General features: G+C 42.2%; 1 protein-coding gene across 1 annotated transcript; it reads left to right on the forward strand.

The window, feature by feature from the left end:
* The first annotated feature begins 893 nt into the window (after window positions 1–893).
* Window positions 894–26,164, forward strand: NT5E (5'-nucleotidase ecto). Its single transcript, XM_057369791.1, has 9 exons — window positions 894–1,226; window positions 5,685–5,907; window positions 11,551–11,739; window positions 16,202–16,399; window positions 17,810–17,961; window positions 21,125–21,233; window positions 22,025–22,174; window positions 23,663–23,863; window positions 25,437–26,164. Exons 1-9 carry the CDS (start codon window positions 894–896, stop codon window positions 25,592–25,594), a joined length of 1,713 nt encoding a protein of 570 aa, XP_057225774.1. The 3' UTR covers window positions 25,595–26,164.
* The last annotated feature ends 33 nt before the right edge of the window (window positions 26,165–26,197 follow it).

Genomic DNA, 26,197 nt, shown 5'->3' on the forward strand with positions numbered 1-26,197 from the left:
ACTGTGAATGCAATGTGGACTAGCACTGTGAATGCACAAGTTAAAGGAGCAGGTGGGACACCCAGTCAGTCTGATTTACGCAAGTGATGGTCACCCCACGCTGTATCCCTAACAAGCTGTTTATTTCAGGCATTGGCAGATTTTCCCCTCAGCATGCACTTGCCAAACCACAGCTAAGAGYTTTGCATTTAGGCACGGAAGGAAAATCTTGAAAGCAATTCATGAATCTACACTAAAACCACTAGGGCTATAATTAAATCAACTCTTAAAGTAGTGTAACTCTTTTTATGGCTCAAATAGCAGTCTTTATTTTAAGCATCATTGGAGAAAGAGAAGGAGAGAGGCAAACATTTCCATGTGAAGGCTTGGAAACTCCTTTAAGCGTACTAAACATTCACCAAGGCTTCCTGTGAGCACTGGAGTTTGTCCTYTCCCCGCTGGCTGGGTTTTCATCCCGTTTGACCTCCAGCAGCAGGCTGAATGCCCGTTTTCAACCCGACAGCAGCTGTCTTCGAGTGAAAGACATCGGTGGGACAGCGGGAACCGGGACGTGCGCCGGCGCAGGACATTGCCTGGGGCTCGGAGAGCTCTGAGGACGGACAGCGAGCGAGCAGCGAGGCGCGACAAGGACACAGCCCGGAGCGCTCCTCGCACACGCCCAGCAGATACGGAGCACCTGCGGCCGGCGCGCCCGACGGGCAGCCAGTGSCGGGCCGCGGGCGGGTCCAGCCGGACGCTCCTCGGGGCGGCGCGCAGGCTGCGCGGTGTCCCCGGTCTCGTCTGCTCCCCGGCCTCTCGCCCGCTCCCCGCCCCGCCGCTCCGCTCCCCGGCCCTCCTCCCCGCCGCAGCCATCCCCTGCTCGCTCCGGCGGAGCGGCGCGCAGCCCCCGCGGGATGGCGGGGCGCACGGGAGCCCTGTGCGTGTGGCTGTGGCTGTGCGCGGYGGCAGCGGCGGCGGCGGAGCTGCGGCTGACCCTGCTGCACACCAACGACGTGCACGGGCGGGTGGAGGCGCAGGGCGAGGGCCCGCGGCGCTGCGCGGAGGGAGCCCCGGGATGCTTCGGCGGCGTGGCGCGGAGAGCGGCGCKGGTGGCGGCGGAGAGGGCTGCGCACCGCAACGTGCTGCTGCTGGACGCCGGGGACCAGTACCAGGGCACCGTGTGGTTCTCCCGCTTCAAGGGCCGGGAGGCGGCACACTTCATGAACCTCCTGCGCTACGATGCCATGGTAAAGCGGGCCGGGGGACGGCGAGAGGAGCGGTGGAGGGGCTTCCCCCTCCCTGCCTCTTTCCCTCGCTCCTTGGGTGCTGGGTTTATTCCCGCCTTTCCTCCCGCTRCCGGTTTTTCACATTGCTGCCTCTTTCGGTGCGTAAAGTTGCATCAGAAAGAACTGTAGGTAATGCTGAAAACGTGGCCAAAGGCAGCTGGAAGGCAAGCGAGRGGAAAGGAAGTGATTGTGCTGGCTGACGGGATCCCGGCCGAATTAAATCCTGAGCTGGCAGCCCCATGGGTAGCCAGAAACCGGGAGATGATGCCAAGGCTGCGCAGGCTGATGCAGTGGAAGAGCTCTCCTTGCGAGATGCAGGTGCTGGGAGCGGACACGCTGCTGGAGAGAGGTTGGCAAGCCATGGAAATGACCCCAGCAAAAGCCGGGCGAGGACTCTGGGCTGCGGCAGAGGGGTTAACCCTGCCTGARGCTCACAGCCTGTCCCGCTTCGGTCCTGCGGGAAGGGACTGATGGCACACGTTGTCAGTGCTGTTTCAAAGAGTGGAGATTTACAGTTTTCCTGGATCCCGGGGAACCTGCGCAGCCTCCCCTCCCCTCCCCTCCCCACCCTGTATCCAGTCTCATCAGAGCTGTGGTGTTGTCAGGGCATAAGGGGTTGTGTAAAAGCAGCCCAGAGAAGGCAACAGCGCATCAGTGAGGAAGCTCTCTGAGAYTGCTAATCCTGCACCTTTACTTTGTCTCTTTTGGTCGACCTGACGAATTTGTGGCTGAGATTAGGGGATATCACTCCATGCCATATATATTTTGTCTCAGGGCGGTGACTTTTTTGTGCACAGCCCCAGAAAGGAGAGAGATTAAAATTATGGTTGAGTGTGACTGCATATTGATTTCATCCCAATTGACAGCATGAGGGGGAAATCTGGGCATATCACCCCCTCTGTCTTCATCGTTTTTTACTTTGGCTGGAAAGGACTACAGTTTCCTTTCTCCAGGTAAAAATACCCTCTGCCGGGAATTCCACAGCCGGTACAGCTGTGGAAGGCAAAGGCGTGGCTAGGCTATCCTAAGTGGGCAGAGAGGTCTGTCGAGGATACTGCTCCCTGTTCACATGCCCTAGTGAACGGTTTTCTAATCGTAAAACTAACATTAATAGGGTTTTTCCTTCCAATGGTAATGGAGAGGAGTGTGTGCATTCAGGACTCATCCTCACTGAAAGCCAGGAAGCACCATGGGGTTCTTCATTTCAGAAATAGCTCCAGGTGTTTTTTCCTACCTTTCTGTACAGTTTTCTGCTGTCTGTCATTTTTCAGTCTCGTGTTTGCTGGTTTAACTGGTTCATGGGCAMGCTGCGAGCCTGTACAGTTCCTGATCACGTCATAAGTTCAGGCGGTGTTGAAATAGAGTTCAGTTTTAGAAACACTGTGTAGGAAGCATCTGGTTTAGTAGAGACCATGAGCTTTTTCATCAAAATAAGCTTAAAAATAGACACAGATAGCCAGAGGCTTGTGTCAGATGTGAATGCCTKAGGTGAAGGAGTCAGCCACTTGTTCTCTGTGGAGGTGGTGCCTATTATAATTTGAATAGGTGACAGGATAGGTGCTAACCTTTCTGTAGCTTCTCAGTCTTTCTCTGCTTCCAAAGTGCCTGAGGAACAGATGTTGAGTGTTGGGCAATGCTGCAGCATCTGTTTCAATTCCYTTGTCTGTGGACCATGGGGAGCCGGGCAGTGGGAATGGTGGGTGGGAGGCACAGGGAGTAAGGTAAGAACCACACTGAGCAGGGTGAGCTAGTGTTTCCTTGAGAAAAATTGGGAAGTTACATCCCTGACAGAAGGGGTGGGATTTACTGAAATGTTTAGAAGTGAAACACAAACAGTATGAAGGAGGGATCGTGAGTCACAAAAGTCGTCACCGGATATGGGCAGGAATAGGAGGATTTAGGGCAGCCTGGAAAGGTTAGAGATTTGTTCCACAAACAGGAAAAATTTTGTCTTTTAAGTTTGCCTTTTTCTCATTTATGCCTGTAATCACCTCCAGCCCGTTTTCTCCTGTTTCGTTGCCTTCCAAAAATATTCATGGCACTAGCCTTGTTTTCTGGTGCAATTAAGCCTAAGATCCAATTAACTTCATCAAAGGCAGTAACTGGAGGGGTGACAGAAGTCTTCTAGCTCTACTTTTAAGTTGCATCCTTCTGTTAATTTGTATCCTGATTTTGAAATTTATTTAGATTTGCTCCCTGTGAAAAGGAGGATTATATAATCACATGCTGTGTGCCTGGATATTTCTATTTATTCACCCTTGTGACTTACACTGGCCAGCAGATTCAGATTTGGTGAAGGGATATTGCACAGGTACGGAGTCCTAGGAGTTCTGGGTGTAAGGATAGTTTGGTAGACTATAGGAACACAAAATGGTCCACATCTTCCTCCACAGAGGAGTTGCATCAAAAATAAAACTGTATTATTAGCCACCAGTGATTTCTCACAAAGAAGAAACTTTACAACCACCCACACCACAGGAAAAGTTTTGATTAAGGCTGGTATCCTAATAGACATGAAATAATYCAAATGCAAGATACAAAGCCAAGAGAAACAAGCTTTCCTAAATGGTTGGTTGGGTTAAGTTGGTTTTGTTTTTTTCCAACAAGTTGGTGGCAGTTATAGCAAATTCAATTTCTTGATTCATTTGCAACCTTTTTTGTTGGGGTTTAAGTGCATATTTAGGAGGAACAGCAGGTATGTGCACCAGCCAAAATGAAACAGCTTGTTACCATTCTGATATGCTCTACCARTCCATGGACACCTTCAGAACATCCAGACAGCATCAAAATTAATGTAATCTTTTTTTCTTCTTTTGATTTTTTTTTTACAGTAAATTAGGTTGCARTTAGAATGCAGTTAGAAATAGAACATAGTTGGTGTACATTGTGTCTTCCCAGGTCAGGATATTTTAAAGATCGTTCTTGGTTCTTTTGGAAAAGTGCTGCAGCAGCATGCAAACAATTTGGCTCTATCCCAGGGGTGTGAGTAGTGTTCTCACCAGTGTCAGCAGGAGCAGCTGATTTCCCATGCAAGTTACTGCTGATACCCTGAAATTTCCCCAGAGCCATTGACTACTTGCCTGTGAGGATAAAAGGAGTGAGGAACCTTTGTCCCAAAAGAATGACAGTGCCAATCAGTTGATTGAAATACTGAGCTCCCATGCCTGCGGTGGCTTCAGGGTCCTGCTCGGGTTGGAGCTTGATCAGGGTTAATACATCCATTCAGAGAATTGGAGCAAGCACACCTGGGTGTGTGGGTTGTTTAAGTAGAACTGGAAGGGTGTAAAAGCCTTCTTAGGTGATGAACGCAATTTTCCCCACCCAAATTCAGAATGAAATTAAGAGCACGCTTTTGCCTGGAAGAGTTGGGCCATTGGCGTCAACTTCTCTTGCTTTGCTTCTCGTGCTTTGCTCCTCCGGCAACCTGAAACCTTGTATGAAGTTACTGTGTACCAAGGTACACAATTACCATGTTTCTGTCAAYATATGCTTTACTTCCTTGACACCTAAATATGATACAAAGTCCTTGMGTGTGTTGTGCTTCTGCAAAATGCYATCTGTGGGGGTTTTGCTGGCTTATCAGCAAACCTGCAGGCACAGGCATGTGGCAATTTAGGCTGAGCAGGAAAAAGGGGCAGGTAGGAGAAACTTCCCTTGAGGTAAGTTCCTTTTCATCTGCTTTACCAGCACAGAAAAGTGAAACATTCTCATCTGCCTGGTATTACTGCTAATAAATAAACTGGACTGCTCGTTTTGTGTGGTGGTCTTGACACTTCTCAGAATGAGGTRCACACCTGCCTGTGTGCACACACCCACTATGGATTGTCCATGGGGATTCTTCCCAACTGATGAACTCTAGATCTTCCAGAGACAGGTAATGATATTGATGATGGCTAGAAAATTATGTTTTCYTGTTGCATGTTAAAGCACAGAAGAATCTTTACTAAATGCAAAATGAAAGTGTTTAAAAAACTGTAGYCCAACCACAAAGATGTTAAAATGCACTTTTTATTTAAAGAGAACAAATACTGTCATTGACATTTAGCATTTTCTTCAGCATTAAGATAGTGTGTTTTTCATACACAAAGTGTATATTTTCCTTTGTGATTATTGTTAATCCTCTTTTTTAGGTTGAAAAATAAGTGGGTTTTCATTTGGTTCATGGTCACAAACACTTAGGTTTTGGATTAGGATTTTCACCTCTGTATTCCTGTAAGAGTCTGAGAAACAAAAACCTACATTAAAAAAAAAAAAAAATTCAACCATTTCTGTGTTTATGAGAACAAGAATGTGTTGGTTTAGACAAGTCAGGCTTTTCTTTCATAGACTCTGTTTTCTCAAATGTGCCATGTATATTACTAATGASACTATTTACCCTGAATATCTGACATAGGGTCTCATATTTTTTTCTTTTTGCAGGCTTTGGGTAACCATGAGTTTGATGAAGGTGTGCGTGGATTATTGGATCCTCTTCTTAAAAATGCAAATTTTACAATCCTGAGTGCAAATATTAAAGGGAGAACTCCAYTAGGAAATGAAATGATGAAATATGTTCATCCTTTTGAAATAGTTCATTTTGACTCAGAATCAGTTGGAATTGTTGGCTACACTACAAAGGAAACTTCCTTTCTTTCACAGCCAGGTATGTTTTCTTTATGTAAGTTTATGTCCTTCTATGTCATTACTGTTTGGTTACTTGCCTACTTTTTTGGATCCAAAGACAAATGTGTTCAGCTGGAAAGTGGGAAGTCTGTTGTTTTATTGTTATTTACTTGTCTTACTCAACTTTGCCTGATTTTTAATCTTAAAAAGRCTTGCTAACATTAAAACCCATTTTCATAGAGGCCTGGACCGTATGTAAGAATATAAGAAAGTCAGTGAGATTGCAGGAGAGCTCAGGGGCCTTTGGGATTTTTGTTCTTGTTGGGTTTTTAAAGTTATATTCCATTATATTTTAGTTACTTATCCATTTAAACAAAAGTGCAAATATGAATACAACATGTGTCTATCATGAAGTGTGACATTTTTCTGTGTGTCGAAATTTTATTCTTGGATGCCTCCATGCACAAGCCTGGAAAAAAAGGAGTTTCATACTTGTTTTTGAAGCAAAAGTTGCCCAAGATGTTTTCARCTTCTCAAAATATTTGCAGAAATTAGACTACAGAAGGAACACACATTCAGCTTTTACCACAATCGCTTCATTCATGAGTAAAATTAGAATTGATGAGGGGAAAGGCTTCTCAATTTCTGGCTGTTTTTTCCACTGTTTTGGGGGGTTTGGTTTGATGAGGGTTTTGCTTGGGTTTGGTTTTTTTAGTAAAATAAAATGGTCTGCTGGAATGAAAAACACATTTAAATCAGCTGTAAGAGATGAGTCACTGCCTGCTCCAAGCTCAGCCCACATTTGACAAAAACAAAGTTTCTTCCCTGGATTTTGCAGTAGGAATGTTCTAAGCATTGGTTTAAAACTTTGTCACATTACAAAGGGACTTCATATTATTCTTTTTCTTTACATTGATTAGTAATACAGAAATAATGCATTTTTTTCTGGCAAACAAAATATTCAATACTTTGAGGAAGTATTAGACTGTAAACCTGTCCCTCCTGTGCTTTTTAATTCCACGATTGTGTATTTTAAACTATCAAGAAATGGACATCTGAGGTCTGAATAGTCTTGTTGATCTCACTTCTATTTTGTAGTGATGTGATTTTGGATTCCTTTCCTCTTTCCCCCCCCACCCAAAAAAAAAAATTGATCTGTATTTTGTGTAGGCAATAGAATTTTACCTGTGCCTGAGGGCATGAGGGTAGATACCATTTGACATCTTGCTAAGTTTGAATAATGATGTCAATACCACCCTCCATTATGGATTAATCAAATCTGCTGCAGCTCCTCTTCAAACACCTGTGTTGAGGCAGTGAGATCATCAGACTTTCTTGCAAATGAATATAGTAGGTGAAATCCAGGCAGTGGTGGAGTGATTCAATGAAGCATTTGAATACATTTGCAATAACATTTAGACATCATATCCAGTGCCTCAGTATGCTGAGGAGATAAGAGACCACAGCCAGGACAAAAAGCAGTGAAAAGGGAAGAGTTTTTAACTCCATAAATGGAGCCGAAGCAGCCTTAAGGAAGAACATCCTGCAGTGTAACTGACCAAAAAGCTGAACAAATTCTAACAGCAGCATTCATAGCGATCAGCATTTTCCTGGTTTTCYGCTTTGCCTTCTCATTGTGTGGAGGAACATGTGGAAGCTTTGAAAATGTGAACTCAGGGCATACTGATATACCTCAGTGACTATCTCATATCTTGCCTATGATGTAGCAATCTTTCAGGCTGGTAAAATCATGGCAGAGGTGGYGCAGCAGCTAAATAATTATCAACCTAGTTCCTTGTATCCAATTAATAAGGGACCTTGTGAATTTTAAATTCTGCACCTTGCTGATCTATATACATTTCTTCCAGATGATTCCATTTGCTCTGCCTGCCATTTTCTTTGGCATGCTCTATGCTCTTAGGGCATTCTCAAGGCCAACAGGAAGCTTGAGAATGCTGAAATGTGAATTCTTACATTACTGCTTTCTGTGGAAGTGTTTCGTGAATGTGATTTCTTCTGCTGTTAAATCTCAGTAACTTCCACACGACTATGAAATTTCAACTTGTACTTTTCATAGCCTGCATAAAAAGGTTATCAACAGACTTGAACAGAGTATAAGTCCTTAAATCTCAGCCTTTCCATTGAGAAGGAACAACTAATCTCTGCTGAAGGTGCTGTTAATGTCACTGTTTGGAAACCATASGGATGGGGAACACATTTATAGATTACAGTCAAGGCAGTTTTTCTGGAGTTCTCTGTTTGGCCATATACAGCTATCTCAGCTGAGTGCCCTGCCAGTTTTTCCATGTCCAGCAGGAGTTGCYCATAACTTGGCAGACAGACACGGTTGTCTGTGTATTTGCTTTGAGCTGATAATCCCAAGGCCATCTTTCTGGTATTTGATGGTACCAGCCCATTTGCTTTAGTTCTGTAAATGTTTGGTTCACTGTCTTTTTCTATAAGATGTAAACCCAAAGGTACTTACTCTGTAATCCTACAGGCAGCAAAATATTTACTAAAACTATCAACTTGGCAGWGTTTTCTAAAATGGAACTTTAAATTGCATTTATTCCACTTTATTCCGACTCTCATAATATTTTTAATGTACAGCCAGTTCTTACTCCTTATTCCTTGTTCCGTTGTAGCAGTTTGGATGTTTTTTTCTGAAACTGTACCTCATCTGAAAAGAGGATGCCACATCAGTTTAATACCTTGAAARAGAAGTGAAATATTGACATGAGCACGAAGTTAGTTATTTCAATTCCRATTGCTTTGAAAAATGCCCAGATGAGTGCTAAGTAGTATATTGCTTTTTGCCTGGTTTCTTGGAGAGCTGAGCACTGTGTAATTGCTCTTACAGTCCCCCACTGCATAACTTTTGAACCTGCTTGCCCATTTCATATCGATTACATCAAATACTCAGATGAGTTGGACACAAAACTGTGTGCAATGCCACGGCTAGGTCATGGAGAAGGGGTGCAAGAAACTCCTGCAGCCTCAAGCAGAATTCCATTTCTGAGGGCAAGGTAGACAACAGGATATCARTGGGTGGATGGATTCGCATACCCAAGCTCTAATCTCTGTCTGTCCTGAGATAACAGTTCTGGGATGGGCTTACTGGTATGGGACAGGCTTTGTTTTTCCCCTAATTATGAAAGCAGCTGATCTGTTTCAATCTATTTTCTGTACAACCCTCTGAGAGTGTAGCAAKGTGGGGAACAGTGTCCCTCTCCTAAGAAACAGGTGACAGGTCAAGAGACAGCTTTCAAGTTGTTCCAAGGGATATTTACATTGGATTTTAGAAAAAAAAATCTTCATGGTAATGTCACCAAAACTGCRGGAAAAATGAAAACTTTYTGACAACATTTTAATGTTAGAAAGTMAAGGCATTACTTTATTTTCTGGCCAAGATGTTGTTCTAGCCAGGATGTGCCACAGAAATATTTCATCCACTCATAGCCCGGGTGTGCAGGGAAAATCATTCTAGAACACATACATTTTACAAGATTTGCCCCCCAACTTTATACAGTCAAAACCCATAGAACTTTTATCGGTTTCATGTTCATTGGTCCAATGTTGCAGAGCTCTCAGTATTTGGATTCCTGTTGGATCTGGATTTCCTCGCCTCTTACACTAATWYGGTCCTCTTTCTCATYTTTCTTTTCCCCAGTCAGGTGMTTCCAGCCACSCCWGGGGTGATGTTTGGGGCTGATGTTCTGTTAATGCCCGTTKATAGTCTTTGATGGCCACTGATGGCCCTTTTTGGCCCTTATCTTTCGTGCTACTCCCAGTCTGTTGAAATGTTGACTTCATCAGGCCTCACCTGGTGGAATAATGCCCTGGAAAGAAACCTTAACACCCTTCCCCCAGGGCAAAGGCAAACAGGATCTTTGACTGAAGTTACATAAAAAAWTTTAAACTGGTRTATTTCCCAGCAGTCATTTCTTGCTCTTCCCTTTCTGCCAGCAGCTCTGCATCARGCCCGGCTGCTGTCAAGCACAAGGATGTACAAAGAGGGGCTGAAGTGGCTTCCTTCAGCCTGGAGAAGGAAGGCTGAGAGGGAACCAAGTACAGCCYTCCACTGGTATAGGGAAATTTATAGAGAAGACAGGGGCAGACACTTCCCAGAGGGGAAGAGAAAGGACAAGAAACAATGGACTTAAACAGTACCACAGGAAATTATGGTGGGAGGTGAGGAAAGAGTTTGTTATGGTAAGAACGGTTAAGCCATTGAACAGGTTCCCAGAGAAATTGTGGAATTTCAGCTTGCTCARATTAGACCCTAAGCATCCTTATCTGGCTTTCAGTTCCTGCTTTCAGTGGGTTTTGGACTACATGGCCCCCGGAGGTGCCTTCCAACCTCAATTAACTTATGACTCTTGATTCTGAGAAAAGGTCCACAGGAAGAAAATGTGGGGATGCACTGCACAATTCACTCTGCAATGTGCAGCACAGAGATTCCCTCTGGCACTAACAGAACTATTCACTGGGTGTGGTGGTAAACCAATTTATGTAACTCTCTTTTATCTCTTCCATTGTAGCAGCTTCCTCCACATTTCCTGAAACATTTTGCAGTGGATTGTGAATTCGTTTCACTCCTCCCTTTGTTATGAAATAACCTATTTTTTTTTAATTTAAAGGATTATTTTAAAAGTTATTTAATTAAAAAAAAAAACTGCAGGAAGGAGAGAAATTAATTAGAGGAGGAATTGATAGAAACGTCACTCAGTTTTCTTCACCAGAAAGTCTAAGTTTACAGTTGGTTGAATCTGTCCTTAAACTCTATCCTTAAAACTTTGTCAGAGAAATTCGCCTCTTTCATAGGAAGTCCTTTTGTGCAACCCAAACCACCATGCCTGGGATAAAAGCCTGTTTCTCTAGTGCTAATGTAACWGTCATGTTAGACTAATTTCAGCAGGCACAGAAAACTTGCAGAAAGCTGGTCAGTTTCCCAACATTCTTGTCCAGAAAAGGGTTCTCCTTTCTAGACTTTCCATTCCTCAGGAATGAGGATGTCATTTCAGGATGAATGAGTTGTCATTTCAGGATGTGTCCCAGATGTGTGCTGTTCTCTATTGGTGTTACTGAGAGTCACTCACTTTTGGTGAGAAAATTTGTACAAAAAGGCAACTCGGAGTTTAGCAGAGGACTTTGAAGARGCTGCTGTTTAAAGCTTTGGGGAGGGGCAAAAAAGGAAAGAACAAGATGAGTGTGGAGTAAAAAGAGAGATTTTGCTTGGGAGAAGATGGAAGATCTCAAAGAAATGGAGTTTGGGAAGACAAAAATGTTTATAATAGAATACAAGTGTTTATATGCAAATACTGACACATTTAGTTTCCTTTCGCTAGTTAAATAATAGAAGCYATTGAATTTTTGATCCTACAATTGGTGTCACTGAATTTTTTTTATGAAGTTATAACTTATTTCATCTGGCCGAGTACATACAGCTTGTTGTAGAAATGTTGTATTGGTCTAAGCACACAGGAGTTCCTAAGAGACTGAAGAACATCAGGTCAGATCAAGAGTTTGAGCCAGCTAAAGATATCTGAAAGGCAGTGCCATTCAAAGTTCCTTTACACAATCTAGTATCTGGTATCAACTACCTGCTTTTTTACTACCAATTAAGATAGTTTGAAAGTAAATTCTTCTCTTTTTTTTTTTTTTTTTTTTTTTTTTTTTTGAGGGGATGATATAATCTTTGAAGATGAAATTGAAGCATTGCAACTGCAAGTGAATAAACTTACTGCTATGGGAGTGAACAAAATAATTGCACTAGGACATTCTGGTTTCACCGTGGACAAAAATATTGCCCAAAAAGTGAAAGGAGTGGATGTTGTGATTGGAGGACACACAAACACATTTCTCTACACAGGTATTTTACTTCTGAYTAAAATGTTGCCTCTAAAGCAAAGCTGAAACTGTTTGTCTTAARCTCAGAGAACTTTCACCAATATAGTTTACTGCTGGCTGCACTCAGCCAGGGTTATAGCTGGTTGGTATCCATAACTTCCATGGAGAAACCAATTCAAAACAGCACCAAGTACCTCAACTCACTGAGAAGTTCTTAATGCTGGGGTTGTTCAAGTCGACCTCTGCAAAGTGGGGAAGAGGAGCAAAGGTAGCAATAATGGTGAATTACTGCCAAGCATATTGTATCTGTCTCAAGCTCACACCTATAATGGAGTAAATAAGATATCTACTTYTAAACATGTATGTGACTTAACCAGAAAAATCAGTCAGAGAAGACTTCAAAATTGATACTGCTGTTGATTTTTCTCTATAATCAGGTTCAATATTCATAGGTTTTCATTCACCCTGCCATTAAAACTTTCCCCAAGTTTCATCTGTTTATTTCAACTCCTCTTTCAACTCCTCCTCTGACTTCATTCTTTTCTCTAGAGGCAGATGTCATTCCTGCAGTAATGCTACAAAACCTATCTTCAGCACCTTCCCTAATGCTGTTACCTTCTCCAGTGTGTAAGGACACAAGTAAAAGCGACACTGTTTTGATRTTCTGTCTGATTGAATTTTTTAAGTTCTTTAAATTGAGCAGGAACTTTAATAACGGGATGAGACTRTAATGGGAACTTTCTGTAATTTTCAGAAAGATTTCCCACGTGCCCTAATCACAGGGATAGCATTATGTGCCCCAGTAATTTAACCACTTTGAAGGTTTGCACTGTCCATCATCTTCTCCTCTCCCTATACATCTCCTCTGTTTCACCTTTTTTGTCTTATGTGGACTCTCACCTTTTGTTATCTCTGCTGTTAAAAAGAAACAATTGCATGCCACAGTTATACATTAAGCAAATCAGAATATCTCTTGAATTTGGCCTCGGGGATTAACTTTGATGACTAACCTGGAGGCACAAAGCATTTACACACCTTCCTGMAAGTCAGAGCTCACAAACACTTTGCATAGGGATGGAGCAAAGAAGTGGCCAAACTGGAACAAACAGCAGGAYGGACCATCCCAATGCCACGTGTCTAAGAGTGACTGAGGGGGATGGGTGAGGGGATGGGGTGAGCCTGTGGGGACACTTTACTCRGATCTGCCCATGTTTCCCACCAGTTTGCACCTCAGGGACTCCCCAAGCCAGAAGTGGTGTCTTGATATCTACCAGCTCCATCTCTGCTTGACTACCTTTAACTTCCCCAAGGRACTGTAGCAGGGCATTCCAACACTGACCTGCTCATCCCACAGAGATCTAGGTCTTGTCTTGGTGTGCAGCCTGCAATTTCATTGAATTATTTTTGAGATGAGAAAAACAAGGATGGATTTAATGTCTGAAGTGTGCATTCGTTGTGAGTTTACACAGTGGAATCCAGACTCATTGCACAGTTTTGCTGGCCAATGCCTGTAGAAAGTTTGTGCCTCATAGTGGTAGCCATAGTGCTCAAAATAKCTTATCGAGTGTGATCCAAAGAGGTGCCACTTGTCACAGTTTAGAATCGTGATATGAAGTGCTCCGGGAGCTGAGATACCTGAGCTCATGTCCTGTCTAGATCTGTTGGAGTTCACAAGCACTTGTGAACTCCACAAGTTCTCTTGTCATCCCAGAGAGTGAGCACCCTGCTGTCAGACTTGACTGTGTCAAGCTCTTCCACCCCTCCCCATCTGAAGCTGTCCAAGATTCACAAGGCSAGAGAGAGCACATCATGAGACTCTSCACCCTCTGTRTKTAAGATCTGATCTGGGAGTCAGTTCTGGTCCCTTTTCCAAGGGCTCGACTGTTTAGATAAAACAAACCCATCTTGCTTCTTTTATTAATACCAGCAAGGTGAGAAAAATAAAAAAGAAGTAATGTCTCAGGAGGTACACCAAAAAAATGTATCCATTTATTTAATCAAAACAGGATTTTTGACAGAATGTGGTTTGAACTTATAATTTTTATCCCAAGTGCTGTGAAGCACATGCTCACCCATTCAGGTGCATTATGAGTTAATTTATGAGCCATTCCCTGCTCAGTCAAAGCCATCAGCCAATATTCACAGCAAAATAGCTGCATCTGTGGAGGTGATTTCACTGCAGAGTAAACCAGCTTATTCAAAATGTCTTTGTGCATGTCTCAATGCATATGTTAAGCCTTTAGGCTCTCATTTAAATCAAGAGGTGTAATCAATAACTGGCAGCAGAATCTGGGAGAATGTTTCAGCTCAGTTTAAGTGGAGATGTGGCAGCTSTGCAGCCTGTTCTGTCTGTCATGGAAATCTAGGGACATACTACCCATGAAGATATCTCCATAGAGAAACCTTAGTGTGAGGGTTTAATCTCAGACTAGTCCAACCAGTCTGTAAGATGTGTGCCAATCTCTSGTTTATCCACAGGTTATAAGGCAAATATTGTCCTGACTTGTTCAGGTCTGCATTTGGTTTGTAGAATTGATTCAAACAGCAATGGTGGTTTTGAGCAGTTCAATTTCTGGTTTTCATCAGAACTGATGTTCTGAAAACATGGTGTGTTGGCTAAAACAGGGTAAGAWGATAGGAAAGCTTTACAGGTTTTTCAGCCACCCAGTATGAGTTGTGCATTTGTGATGAACAGCATCTCATGCTTTGACTGAGCATGAATTCTAGGGCTGTGTTCTTCGGGGGTAWGATGCACTGAATAGACTTTGCATTCCAGAAGGAACTCATCTATCTTAAAAGGGAACAATGTTATTATAGTGGTGATTAATCYTTCGAGGTAGCATCAGAAAGTATTTCTTCAGAAAGCAAGAAATGAGAAAGGCTCTGGACAAGCACTTAACCAYACACAGCTGATATAAACTAAATAAAGCCTAGAAAGAATAACTTTCTAATGCTCTCTTCATTGGAGGACTACAGAAGGGTAAGAAATCAAAACTGATTCCTTTTTCATTTCAAAAAACCCCAAAGGCACTTTTGCATGTGTAAAGCCTGCAGAGTTCTCATTAGCTACAGGATTTCTTATATTCTTCCCCAAATAAATGCATAGTCAAGTGCCACTCCAAGAAACCAACTCTGTTGGCTGGGCTGAAAGTAGAAAATCTAGTTCTGTGGTAAGCTTGGTTCAGCTTGCAGTTTGTTCCAGCTGTTCTCCCTGGAGAATAGGAGGGATTAGAGAGGAATATGAATCGTATTGGGAGTTCTAGAAGGAATATTTATCATGCTGCTTATCCTAGGATTTAATATCATGTAAACAACTGTAAATGGAAGGAAACAAGTTCGTAAGCAGTGGAAGTGCAGAGCCTGCTTTCCTCTGGATCCAAGTCCTCTGGACTTGCTCCCCTGTGCCCCTGCCTTGCCAGCACCCCAGCTGTCACTGACACATGGATGGGAAATGCCATCACCTTTGGGACAGGAGCAAGCAGCAGGCTCTGAGGGCACKCTGAGTCAAGCCTGTCACACAGAACACGATGACTCTCAGAGCTGCACAACCATGACCTGACAGTGGGGTAGGAATAATGACAGGAATAACAGCAGGGAGAGACACTACTGAGACCAGGTYGTCACTACTGAGATAATCTTGTCGAGGTGACATGGAGAAGGCTGGTACCCTTGAGGCAAGAGCTGTGCTGTACAGTTCTAGTTTTCTTTGCCTCTTTCTGCTCCCTGTGTGGCTTCTAAATCCTATCGTAGCCAATGACAATTGAACTATCTCTTTGTTTCTGCCAGTGCCTTGCTTTAATCTGTTTCAAAGTCCTACAACTAATCACCTTTCAGACTTTGCAGCTTGATAAGGGTTTAAAATCCATGACYACACAACTCTAATGCTAATGAAGTTTGTTTTCGCTGAGTTTTTGCAGCCTGTCTGAAATTTTGGAGGCTGTTTGGTATAGTGAAAAAAAGTCAGCTGTCTGTATGCACAAATTCACAGAACTGCTTGTAGRTATTCCRCCTTCTTATTAAAAATRAAAATACTTTGGACTTTTTCAGATSRAGAAGTCTGATGTAYGTTTTACTRAGATTCTTCTTTTCTATCTGATGCAGAATAACATAGTATGAAGGCTCAACAATAAACTTTTCATCCAGTGGCCAGTATGTTTGCATTACTGAGAGGTTTAGATTGCAATAATTGGAATGAAAAGTTGCTTTGTTGCTGTTGTGATGTGATGTCATGGAGGAGTGTGCTGTCATAACTTAAAAAACACTGCAGTAGTTATTTGAGTTTGTGTCCTGAAAACAACATTGTCTCTTATGAAATAACTGAACAATCAAATGCATGCTTGTTGTCCAGTGCAGTCGTTGCTGTTTCTATCCTACTCGATCCTATTTGGGGCTTCTAAGGCTGAGAAACATTAAAAATGTCACTGTAGTAATTCCTTGAAGGTCACAGGAGCTGAAGATCTGCTTTTGCTGCTTGTTCTGTGCAGGCACCCCACCCTCTACTGAGCTGCCAGCTGGCCCGTATCCATTCATGGTCGACTCAGATGATGGGAGGAAGGTGCCAGTTGTGCAAGCTTATGCTTATGGAAAGTATCTTGGTTACTTAAATGTTACATTTGACAAGAAAGGAAATGTCGTTGAAGCAGTTGGAAACCCCATTCTGCTGGACAGCAGCATGCCTGAAGGTATGTGCACTGGACACTTGAATTTGCCAGCAGCACTCTGCTACAATTCAAGTTTTGTCATGTTAAATACAATGTCTGAATAAGAATTCAGCTTTCTTTCTSTGTAGGGTTCAGGCTGTGTTACAGTTGAATATGCACACATTCAGGGTGTGCTTTTATCTATTTAAAATCCCTGAAAGTCCTTTTGTAAGAATTCATGTGATACAATACCTTACCATTTTGTAGAACCTGTTTTAGCTAGTCCTGTAATTGTGACTTAAAAGATTGTGAGGACTAATTAACACTGTTTTGCCAGAGGCTGAGTTCTTTAGAACAGAGTTTAGGGCAATATAGGAAAATGGAAATGTTCCAGGAAAAACTTGAAGTACTCTGCCARCTACTCTGCCAACATGCAAATAAAWTATACAAACCCATGACTTCTTGTTTACAGCGCTAATTGTGCTCAGCACTTTAGCTCTGAAACATTTAAAGAAATGGGAGGACGAGAGTCTCTCTATTGCTTTTAGTTTGTAACTCCATCTGAGCTYTGTTAACAGGTTTTTTTGTCAGGTCTGTAATTACTGGGGGCTGGTTCTCTAGTCTCTGTTTCTTTTCCAGTGTTTGCTGTATGAAGTTCTGAGCTTTTATCCGACTTCCTAGGTTCTACCTGAGTATTTGTAAAACATATGCTTTAAAGATTATTTGTTCATAGATATTTACTGCATTATTTTCAGTGGCCTRTTAATGTAATGAGATGATGTAAAGAGATTTTACATTCTCTCTCTGAAGTCAATAAAAGCAAAAATTCAGATACATTGGTGATCTTATTTTATAAATGCTATTCTTGCTGACAGGTGTGAGTAAATTGATTAAAACTAATAGCTGTTATAAAATAGTTGTGATATCTATCTGCATATACAAGTATCTTTGTTTTTTTTCTGRAATAATTAAATTTTCACCTGAGAGACAGATGTGCATAGAGAATTAATTTCTATAAAGGGTTTATTCCTTGATATTGATATTTGAGCTCGTTTTCCTTTTAGCACAACATTAAAGGGAGGTAATTACAAATAGCAAAAAAAATGTCAAAGACCAAACTCACTTGTCTATTAAAAACTCTCATCTGTCAAGGTAGGTACCAGGAAATCCATCAGTCAGGGGTTAGAACAGGACTGGGCAAAACTGCAGAGGACATAAGCTTGCTGTGTGGCACAGGACTGGCTTATTRCCTTGGTTGTCCTGTCCTGCCTTCTCCCCTTTGCTTTATTTGAAGTGAATATAATTGTCATGTTGCTTGGGAAGCTTTTGGGAAAAGTGTAACGTTTTAGAATCATGAACACCTTTTTCTTTCCTTAGGTTTTTTATTCACTGAAGTGTCAATAATATGAGGTATGTGCAATGCTTATTTTACAATTTTATATTACTTTGCAGATCAGCACATTAAAGAAGAAGTGGAAAAATGGAGARAAAACCTGGGGAATTATTCCGAAGAGATTGGAAAAACTAGTGTTTACCTGAATGGTACAAGCCAGGCATGCCGCTTCGAAGAATGTAACATGGGAAATTTGCTTTGTGATGCTGTGGTAAGATGTTCCCATCACGGGGGGCAGTTACATCCAAGGGTGACTCCAGAGCTATCCAGATCCAAACTACCAGCACACAGGCTCTGTGTTAACATGCAGTTTGTCCCTAGAAAGACCTGGCAAAAACCAGGCTGTAAGGAATGTTGCTGTAGAGAGCAAGGAGCAGTTTATTCTTTGTGCACAGCCTCATAGAGCAGCTTTTTCATCTGCTTTTGAGGCTGCACTKTTAGGAGACATGGCAGTCTGATCTAAGGGCCAATTCCTCAAGCARGRGGGAGAGCTCAGCTCCCCTGCCCTTCTCCTGCTGCCAGCCCTGCTCATGGCACTGACCCTCTGCCCTCTCATTACTCTCTGGGCTCTGCTGCCACTTCATTGCACTGGCACAGAAAGCAAAGCTGGGTGGTTTTCTGCCAAGCTGCTGTCATGAATCATCCCCCTGAAGAGCCCAAAAGGTGCCAGCTGAAGCAAGGGGAGGATGGGAAAGGCCATACACCCAGCTGGGCACAGAACAGCCCAGCCCAGAAGGAGCCACCAGCCCCTGCTGCTTTGTGACAGGCACCACAGGGCTTTAACTGTCACACAACACCAGAAAAGTCTTGTTACAAGAAGTCACTTCCAGTTTTTAAACTGCCTGGGTTTGATTGTTTTACTGCCCTGCAGCAGCACCATTTCATTTGAGTGTTTCAGGGGAAAACATTCACTGATGTGACTKTTTCCAGAAAATGAATTTTTCCATAAAGGGAAAGTTAAGGGACAATTAATAATCACAAGTTTTCACTTAAAAATGTCCCCAAAGCTATTGAACCAATCCATCTTATTGATTTTATTGTAATCCTAAAAATAATTCTTATTTAATGGGCAAAATTCCAAATCTGATTGATGTTTGGGAATTCTGCATATAGTTCTCCTAAAACTGCACCATCTTGCTTTTTTTTCTGCTAGACATTTTTTTAAAACAAAAAATATTGAAATATGAACATTGCTTTGGCATTTTTCAAGCTTAAAGGAAGTAACCTTGTAATCTTAACCTTGTAATCTTTCAGAAGTCTGTAGATTTTCTTGCTATACAATTTGTCTTAGGAGGGGTCAAATTCTACTTTGATTGAATCAATGTCTCTAGACAACCACCTGCAGTCATCAGTAGATACGTAGATTTCTCTTCACATTCTTTGCCTTACCAGTTCTACACTTGTTTTCCAGTCTGCTGACATATGGTCAGAGGTATGAAGGGAATAAATAGATATGCCTGCTCTATGAGCTTTAATATTTAGGGTTGTCTTGAGAAATGGAGAGATTGAGAATTGCAGGAGACTGAATGTCTGTGCTGGGTTCAAACAGAGCTCTGTTTAGTTCGGTGATGTTTCTCAAAATCTCAGTAACCCAAAATCTCAGAATACAAGGCTGACAGGCCTAGATGGCATTTTGCAAAGGACTTCAAAAGAGCTCAGATGTGAAGAGGCTGTGAATTTGGTAACAGCACTGTGTGAGCTCTTCTTTTAAGCTGCCTCAGCTCAGGGCTGGGCAGCTGCAATCCTTTGATTATGTGTTACAAACCTAAGSGTGGATCTGGCCTCAGGGCATGACTTTGCTGACTGAGCTGGTGGCACAAAGCATTTACACAGCTGCAAGTCAGAGGTCACAAACACTTYACATGGGGGTCCAGCAGAGAAATGACCCACCTGGAACACATGACAGGGTCAGTCATCCCAAAGTTTTGTCTCCAAGAGTGACTGAGGAAGGATGGTGGGGAAAGAGCATTCTCCTGGCCAAGCCTGTGGAGTTGCTTACTCAGATCTGCCCATGCCTCCCACCAGTTTGCAACTCTGGGATTCCCCAAGGCAGAAGTGGTGTCTTGACATTTGCTGGCTCAACTGTAACTTTCAGAGAGGGCAAGAAACAAAAGCAGGGAAAGAGGGAGAAGGGGAGGGAGACAGCAGGAATTAGCTCCTGCAGAGTGTCTCCACTGCCCTTTGCCTGCCTTCAGCCTTCCCAGCAGCTGGGAAGGGCAGGGCATTCCACCTGCACATCCTGCAGAGACCTTGGTGTGCAGCCACTGCTGCTGCCCACTGCCTGCACAACTGCTGGACTGGTGGTCCTTGCTTGGAGCCCTTGCTCCCTGTCTGCCCTCACACCACTCATGATTGTAAAGCCTTCTCAAATATTTCCTTCCATTTTCTCTTTACCAGGTCAGACAGTCCAAGTCTACATCATCATTCTATATTCAGAAGATTTTCTGTGTCTTTGACCATCTGTGTCACCCTTCTCTGAATCTTTTAGGGTTTTTATCATTCTTGAAATGAGAAAACACTCACATTCCTACCCAGCATGCATCCTCCATATGCCCTTCCTGTTAAATGTCATGTGCTTCCTGTATTTTCTCCCTGTGAAACTGAAGTTATGCTCAGTCAYTGCTCTATCAAAAACAGCCCATCCTTTCCATTATCCAGTTTCAGTTTCTCAGCTTTTTCCTGTTCCACTCAGTTATTTCTGAGTATTAAGTCTGGAGGSTTATCATCCTTATGCAACTGAGTAAACATCTGCTCTCCATTTTCTTTACTACTAAGGATGTCACAAACAAATATTCTYCTGTCCTTGGATTTTGTCAGAGCTTTGTCACTGGGCTGTTGGAGACACAGAGCAGACWTTCTGGTCTCATATACCACTTCCCATTCTTTCACTGTTCTTTCTAATTATCTAAGACCATTCCAAATATTTAAAACCAAGCACAGAGAAGCTGAAAAAACTTAATTCCCTGCAACATGATTAATTTATGCTTCCCCTGAGTATTTTTAGCATACAGAAATATTTAAAGTTCTCTTCACTTCCCAGTTTTCCAAATATGCTTAAATYATTTGTCTTTATCACAGTCATTGAAATCAAAAATCATCTTTCCTTTGTACAGTTGGCCTGCCTTGATGTGCCACAGACACACAGGCTAGCAGAGTCTGAGAGCTCAGTACAAAAAAACATTTTTCGTGTTATGAGTTTTCAAAAGCAGAATACTTTGTTTGGTTTTTTTAATAACTATTTTACAATGGGACTGAAGGTAATGTCGAGAAAGATATAAAACCGTTTTGCCTTTTTTCAGTCTCAGGTTGTACTTGAGGTACATTTCCAGAGCCTATAATAAGTGAAAATCTGTTTAAATGTTTTCCTTTGGCAGCTTTATGAGAATGTTGGGCGTCCGGATAAAAAGACGTGGAACCACGTTTCGATGTGCATCCTGAACGGAGGAGGGATACGGTCACCCATTGATGAACAGAGCACCAATGGTATGTRAAATTACCAGCTGAATGACAACTTTATTAAGAAGGAGGAATCAGGCTATTCCAGCCTGAACAGAGTGTTWGGTATGGGCTTGTTTTGATGGGGTTTGCACAATGTTTGGAAGCGATTTCAAGCTTTCTYGAATGGTTATCCATCATCTGAGCACAACTGCACTCAGGCTGACATCGATAGAGGTCTCTAGCATTGTTTGTACACAATGCTTTTTATAATTTCCCTCTCTCCTTGCTGCCTTGGAACAAAGAAAGGTCTCCTGCTGTACAGGGTCATCCGGTATGGTCGCTGTGAGCCTTCTGTAGTCTGCTGTAGAGTAAGTAAATTCTGTGTTTTTCTGAATGCTAATGTTTTAGTTCTTATTTTCCTGATACCACATAAATGTAACTTAAAACAAACAGCTTTTTCAGTTTAGCTAAATCCTTCTGTAGGACTATGTGAGTAAATCTTAATCAATTGGAAAAATTCCCTGACATAGTATGAATAGCTGTATTTCTTCATCTTAGGTTGGTGACTTGTCATCTCTTTTAGTAGCTCTGTTTGAACAGCAATACATGCAGTTACATCAAATTCTGATTTATTGGTTTTGRTACTTGCTGGACAACAAAAGATGCAGGTTCTATGATTGGGACAACACATAATTCTCACCTCTAACAGCCCTTATCTTCTTRAACTGTATTTGCTACGTTCCTTGACAAAAACTTGATGTCAAACAATCCCAAAATAATTCTGTAAACAACAGCAAAAAAAAGAGCAATAAGTCAATAAAGTGTCTTTCCCTCAGGTAGCATCACCATGGAAGATTTGCTGTCTGTTTTGCCATTTGGAGGTCGTTTTGATATGGTGAGGTTAAAAGGCTCCACTCTGAAAGAAGCTTTTGAGCACAGTGTGCGGAGATATGGAAAAGGAAGTGGAGAGCTGCTGCAGGTTGGAGGTACATTTTCTTCCTTCCTCCTCTTCTCAGTTTTCCAAAACAGTCATCCCTCCTGTTGGCCTTATTACATCTGGGAGCCTCTTTTTAAGGATGGAGTGTCAGGCTGGACATACATCCTCGCCCCGTGCCTCACCCACGCCAGCCAGCAGACACTGTTCATCCTGTGAATGTTTAATTGAGCCCCTGCAGGACACAGGCCATGGCTGTTCCCTTCAGCAGAGACAGTGTCCCCAAGCTTCCTGAACCCATAATGGCATCAGTTTAACACTGCAATTAACTAGAGGGAAATGCAATTTAGTATAACTGTAGCATAGAAATAACTCCACTTTTTACTTCTTAACTGCAGCCTCCCTGGAACTCCTAACTGGATAGCTGTGCTGAATTTCAGTTTATCAAAATAATTTTGTGCAATTCTCTAGTTTTAGGGTTTGTCCAAGTGGACTGTGGAATTGCTCCAGGGAATTTCTAAATATTTTATGGATGAACAGTTAATATTAAAAATCAACTCATATCTTTAATTGCAGCTGCCTATATGTTTATCCAGATGTGAACTAGGCTACAGTCATGTTTATTCCTGGTCTCTCTGTGATGTAGTGCAGATTTTATTGTTTAGTTTGCAGAAGAACTAAACTTCAAGGGCAAGGGATGATGCATTTCCCTCTCTCCATGGCTCTCCTCCCACATTCCCGACTCTGTGAATCCTCCCATGCCACAGACACAACCCATGCCTTGCACTTTCACCAGTAGGTTCCCACTTAGGTGCCTCTAAGGTAAAACAGGAGCAAGCTCTGCTTGCTGCCTCCTTGCAGAAAAAGAAGACAACCAGTAGCTCTGGAAAGGAGTCAGGATGGAAGATCCAGAACAGGAACAGCGCCAGGGTTGGAAGAGCCTCAGTGCTTTGAATGATCTTTAGTGGTTTCCCCATCTGCAGATTCTTGGCAGGGCTCTCCTGGGGGCCTGGCTCTCCCTCGGCTCACAAGGAGAAATGTTGCTTCTCCTACAGTGAGGAGAAACTGCAGCCCACAGCCCTGGTCTGGCTTTCCWTTTTCAGGACAGTGCCTATTATCCAGAATAGCTACCACATTAGGCTGGCTGGCTGGCCTTAAAAAAAGTCATTTCAGCCAACAGGCCAAGGGAATGTGAAAGCATGTGACTACAGAAATAAGGGAAGGTATTTTTATCTTGCAGTATTCCAATCCCATGACTAGTAATTTCCTTCTRTGGAGTAGTGATGAGAACAGACAATCAGATAAGTAAGTGAGGTGGGACAGCAATTCAGAAATTCTTATTCTCTTGAATGTTCTTGCATAAAACTTGAGTGGTGTGCAGAGAAAATAGGGCATGAATTGATGTAATTCAGAATGATAGAACTCTTAGTCATAGAAAGTAATGCAGAGAATGAGCTGAAGATGAGGGAAAATGCTGCCTCTAGCCCAGTGTGTTCAATGTGMACTACACAAAGTGGCACTGCAATGTGTATTTTTCTAGGCATCCACGTGGTCTATGATCTCTCCAGAGCCCCAGGAMGCAGAGTTGTGAGCTTAGAAGTGCTTTGCACAGCCTGTCGAGTTCCAGCCTATGTGCCACTGCAGATGGATGAAATATACAACGTGACTCTGCCATCCTATATGTTATTTGGAGGAGATGGCTACCATATGCTGAAAGACAAAAATCTGGGATACAGTAAAGGTAAGGGGGATACAGTCCAGGTGAGTATGGGCACTAACAGGGTAGCAGACAAGCAATTCCCAAAAGTTAGAAGATCTTTCTATAGTGCAAACCTCAAGATTCTTTGCCTTTACTGGATTATTACATTCACTTCTAATCTGATGGCTCTGGATTGCTAGATTTTGTTGTAGGCAGCCACTCTGTTCTTTTTCAGTTAAACCACAAAAATTTCAAAGAGAAATACCTTTAACACTTCAGCAGTGCTCAAAAAGCAGTTCTGAGATGGTGGTAAACCAGAAAAGCACCAAAAACACACTATGTACAGCACATCTTATACTGCCTTGCACTTGTACTCATCACTGAACAACACATCAAAAAGAAAGATGCTTTTTTCTTTAGACCTTAAATTTCCACTGTACAGAAGTATTTGGAAAGACAGAATCATCACCTCTACTATTAAAGGACATGCAGCTCAGGCAAGCAACACAGGGTGAAAGATGCCAACCTGCTCTGAGGGAATGAACCTACCCAGCCAAAAACCTGGCTTTTTGGGACCTTTCGGTACTCTGCAGGCAGAACGCAGGGTGCTAGAGGTGGGAAGGGAAGTGTTTTTTAATGCTGGCTTAARGTTCTCTAAAGTTGCCTGCAAAATGTTAGAACATCTGCGTTTGTACAATTGACAATGTCCATCTTGTAGGATGAAGGGAAACTTTTTATTTCTAAAAACACAGTGTAGAGCTGTATTTTAAAAGAAAGTATCTTGTAGGAGCCCACCTTTATTTTGCAGAATTTTAATTTTGTATGTTCTTGTGGATGGTGAAAGCATGCTTTCCCCCCCATGATTTTCCTTTTGGATCTTTGTTACAGAGTAATTTTTTATTTCTACAGGAGCTTCAATTTAAATTTGATTCTCATGGGTAGAACTGGTGTTTCAAATCAAGTTCAGCCTATAGCTTGAAATTGAGAGAGGCTGTTGTTTCCAGTAAATATCTGTGTATGCAGAAGTAAATATTAGGAATAATGAAAGGAGAACAACCTGTAAGGTTCTGGTAAAGTCTTTCAGTACAACAGAGGGGTAAAAAAATTATTGTTAAGATGGAGGTTAAAGCTTAGGATTGTAAGAGCTTGGATCAGAAGGGGCTTGTTGCAGGTTTGACAGCTGGGACTGAAGAGGGTCCCTCCTGTAGAAAATCCACATAATTCTTTGTGTGCACACAGCAGTGCCCAGACAAGAAACTTATAAAAAAAGTAAAGTTAAATAGGAAAAAGTGTAAGTGGTACCTCTGCCAGGTCTACAGCCCTACACCCCAAACAGGTGGGAGCCTATCTCAATCTACCTAATTGGAAAATACCATTGTAACAAATTCAAAACAAACAAGCCAGACCACACAAACTTTATTTGTTTGTAAAATACAAGTTGTTACCAAAAATTCTGGCTACAAACCATYGCAGATCATGTATGCTGATTTGTAATGGCAAACCATAGAAAACAGTTTGATTCTTGAGCTAAAACTGCAATTTAGGCAAGTTTTAAATTTTTTTTTTTAAGAGCCTGTGCTGCGGAGAACATGTTTTTGTTTGTTTGTTCCTTTAGGTGAACCTGATATTGAGGTTGTTTCCCGCTACCTCCAGAGAATGAAGAGAGTTTACCCAGCAGTTGAAGGTCGAATAAAATTTTCTTCAGGAAATCTCATCGAAGCAAGTCTCACCCTGATCTCCGTACTGGTCACTGTCACATTCTTGCACACTTGATTTTTTGTCTGGAGGAACACGAGGAGAGATGATACTGACAAAGGGAAAAGAGAGATGTTCTYTTCTGTGACACCTTCCAATGGCTGAGCAGCGAGGTTGCTGCATGGCAGCAAGAGCAGCCCCCTCCATGGTCTTTAACCTGGGGTGCCACTGGAACATTCTCCAGGGAAAGGGGGCAGAATCCATGACCTCTCTTGGTCAGAATCAGCAGGTACCTACAATGAGGTCTCAAGAAGCAAAGTTCCAGTGAATACTTACTGCTCAATCATAAAACAATGACAGACTGAAATGGGGTATTTTTAAATTTGTCTAATTCCTTTAGCTGTTTTAGATAGTGAGATTAAGATCCTGATTCCACCAACGTAAACAAGCATCTAGAAATGGATTTATTATGGATGTACATTCCTTACTTTGATCTCTACTCAGGGTTAAGGTATCAATCTAATATCTCTACTTTGCTTCCACTCATATTTATCATACCTACATCAATGTTTGAAAGAGCTGGATTAAACTTGCTGCCATTAAAATCATGGTCTATTTAATATGCAATTTTTAAAAGTTTTTGTTTTACTTTTGAAAAGTAACATCACAACTATATTTTCC

The sequence above is a fragment of the Malurus melanocephalus genome, unplaced genomic scaffold (assembly GCF_030028575.1).
Source record: "Malurus melanocephalus ecotype Western Australia unplaced genomic scaffold, MMel_1.1 scaffold_4, whole genome shotgun sequence".
Classification (NCBI taxonomy): Eukaryota; Metazoa; Chordata; class Aves; order Passeriformes; family Maluridae; genus Malurus; species Malurus melanocephalus.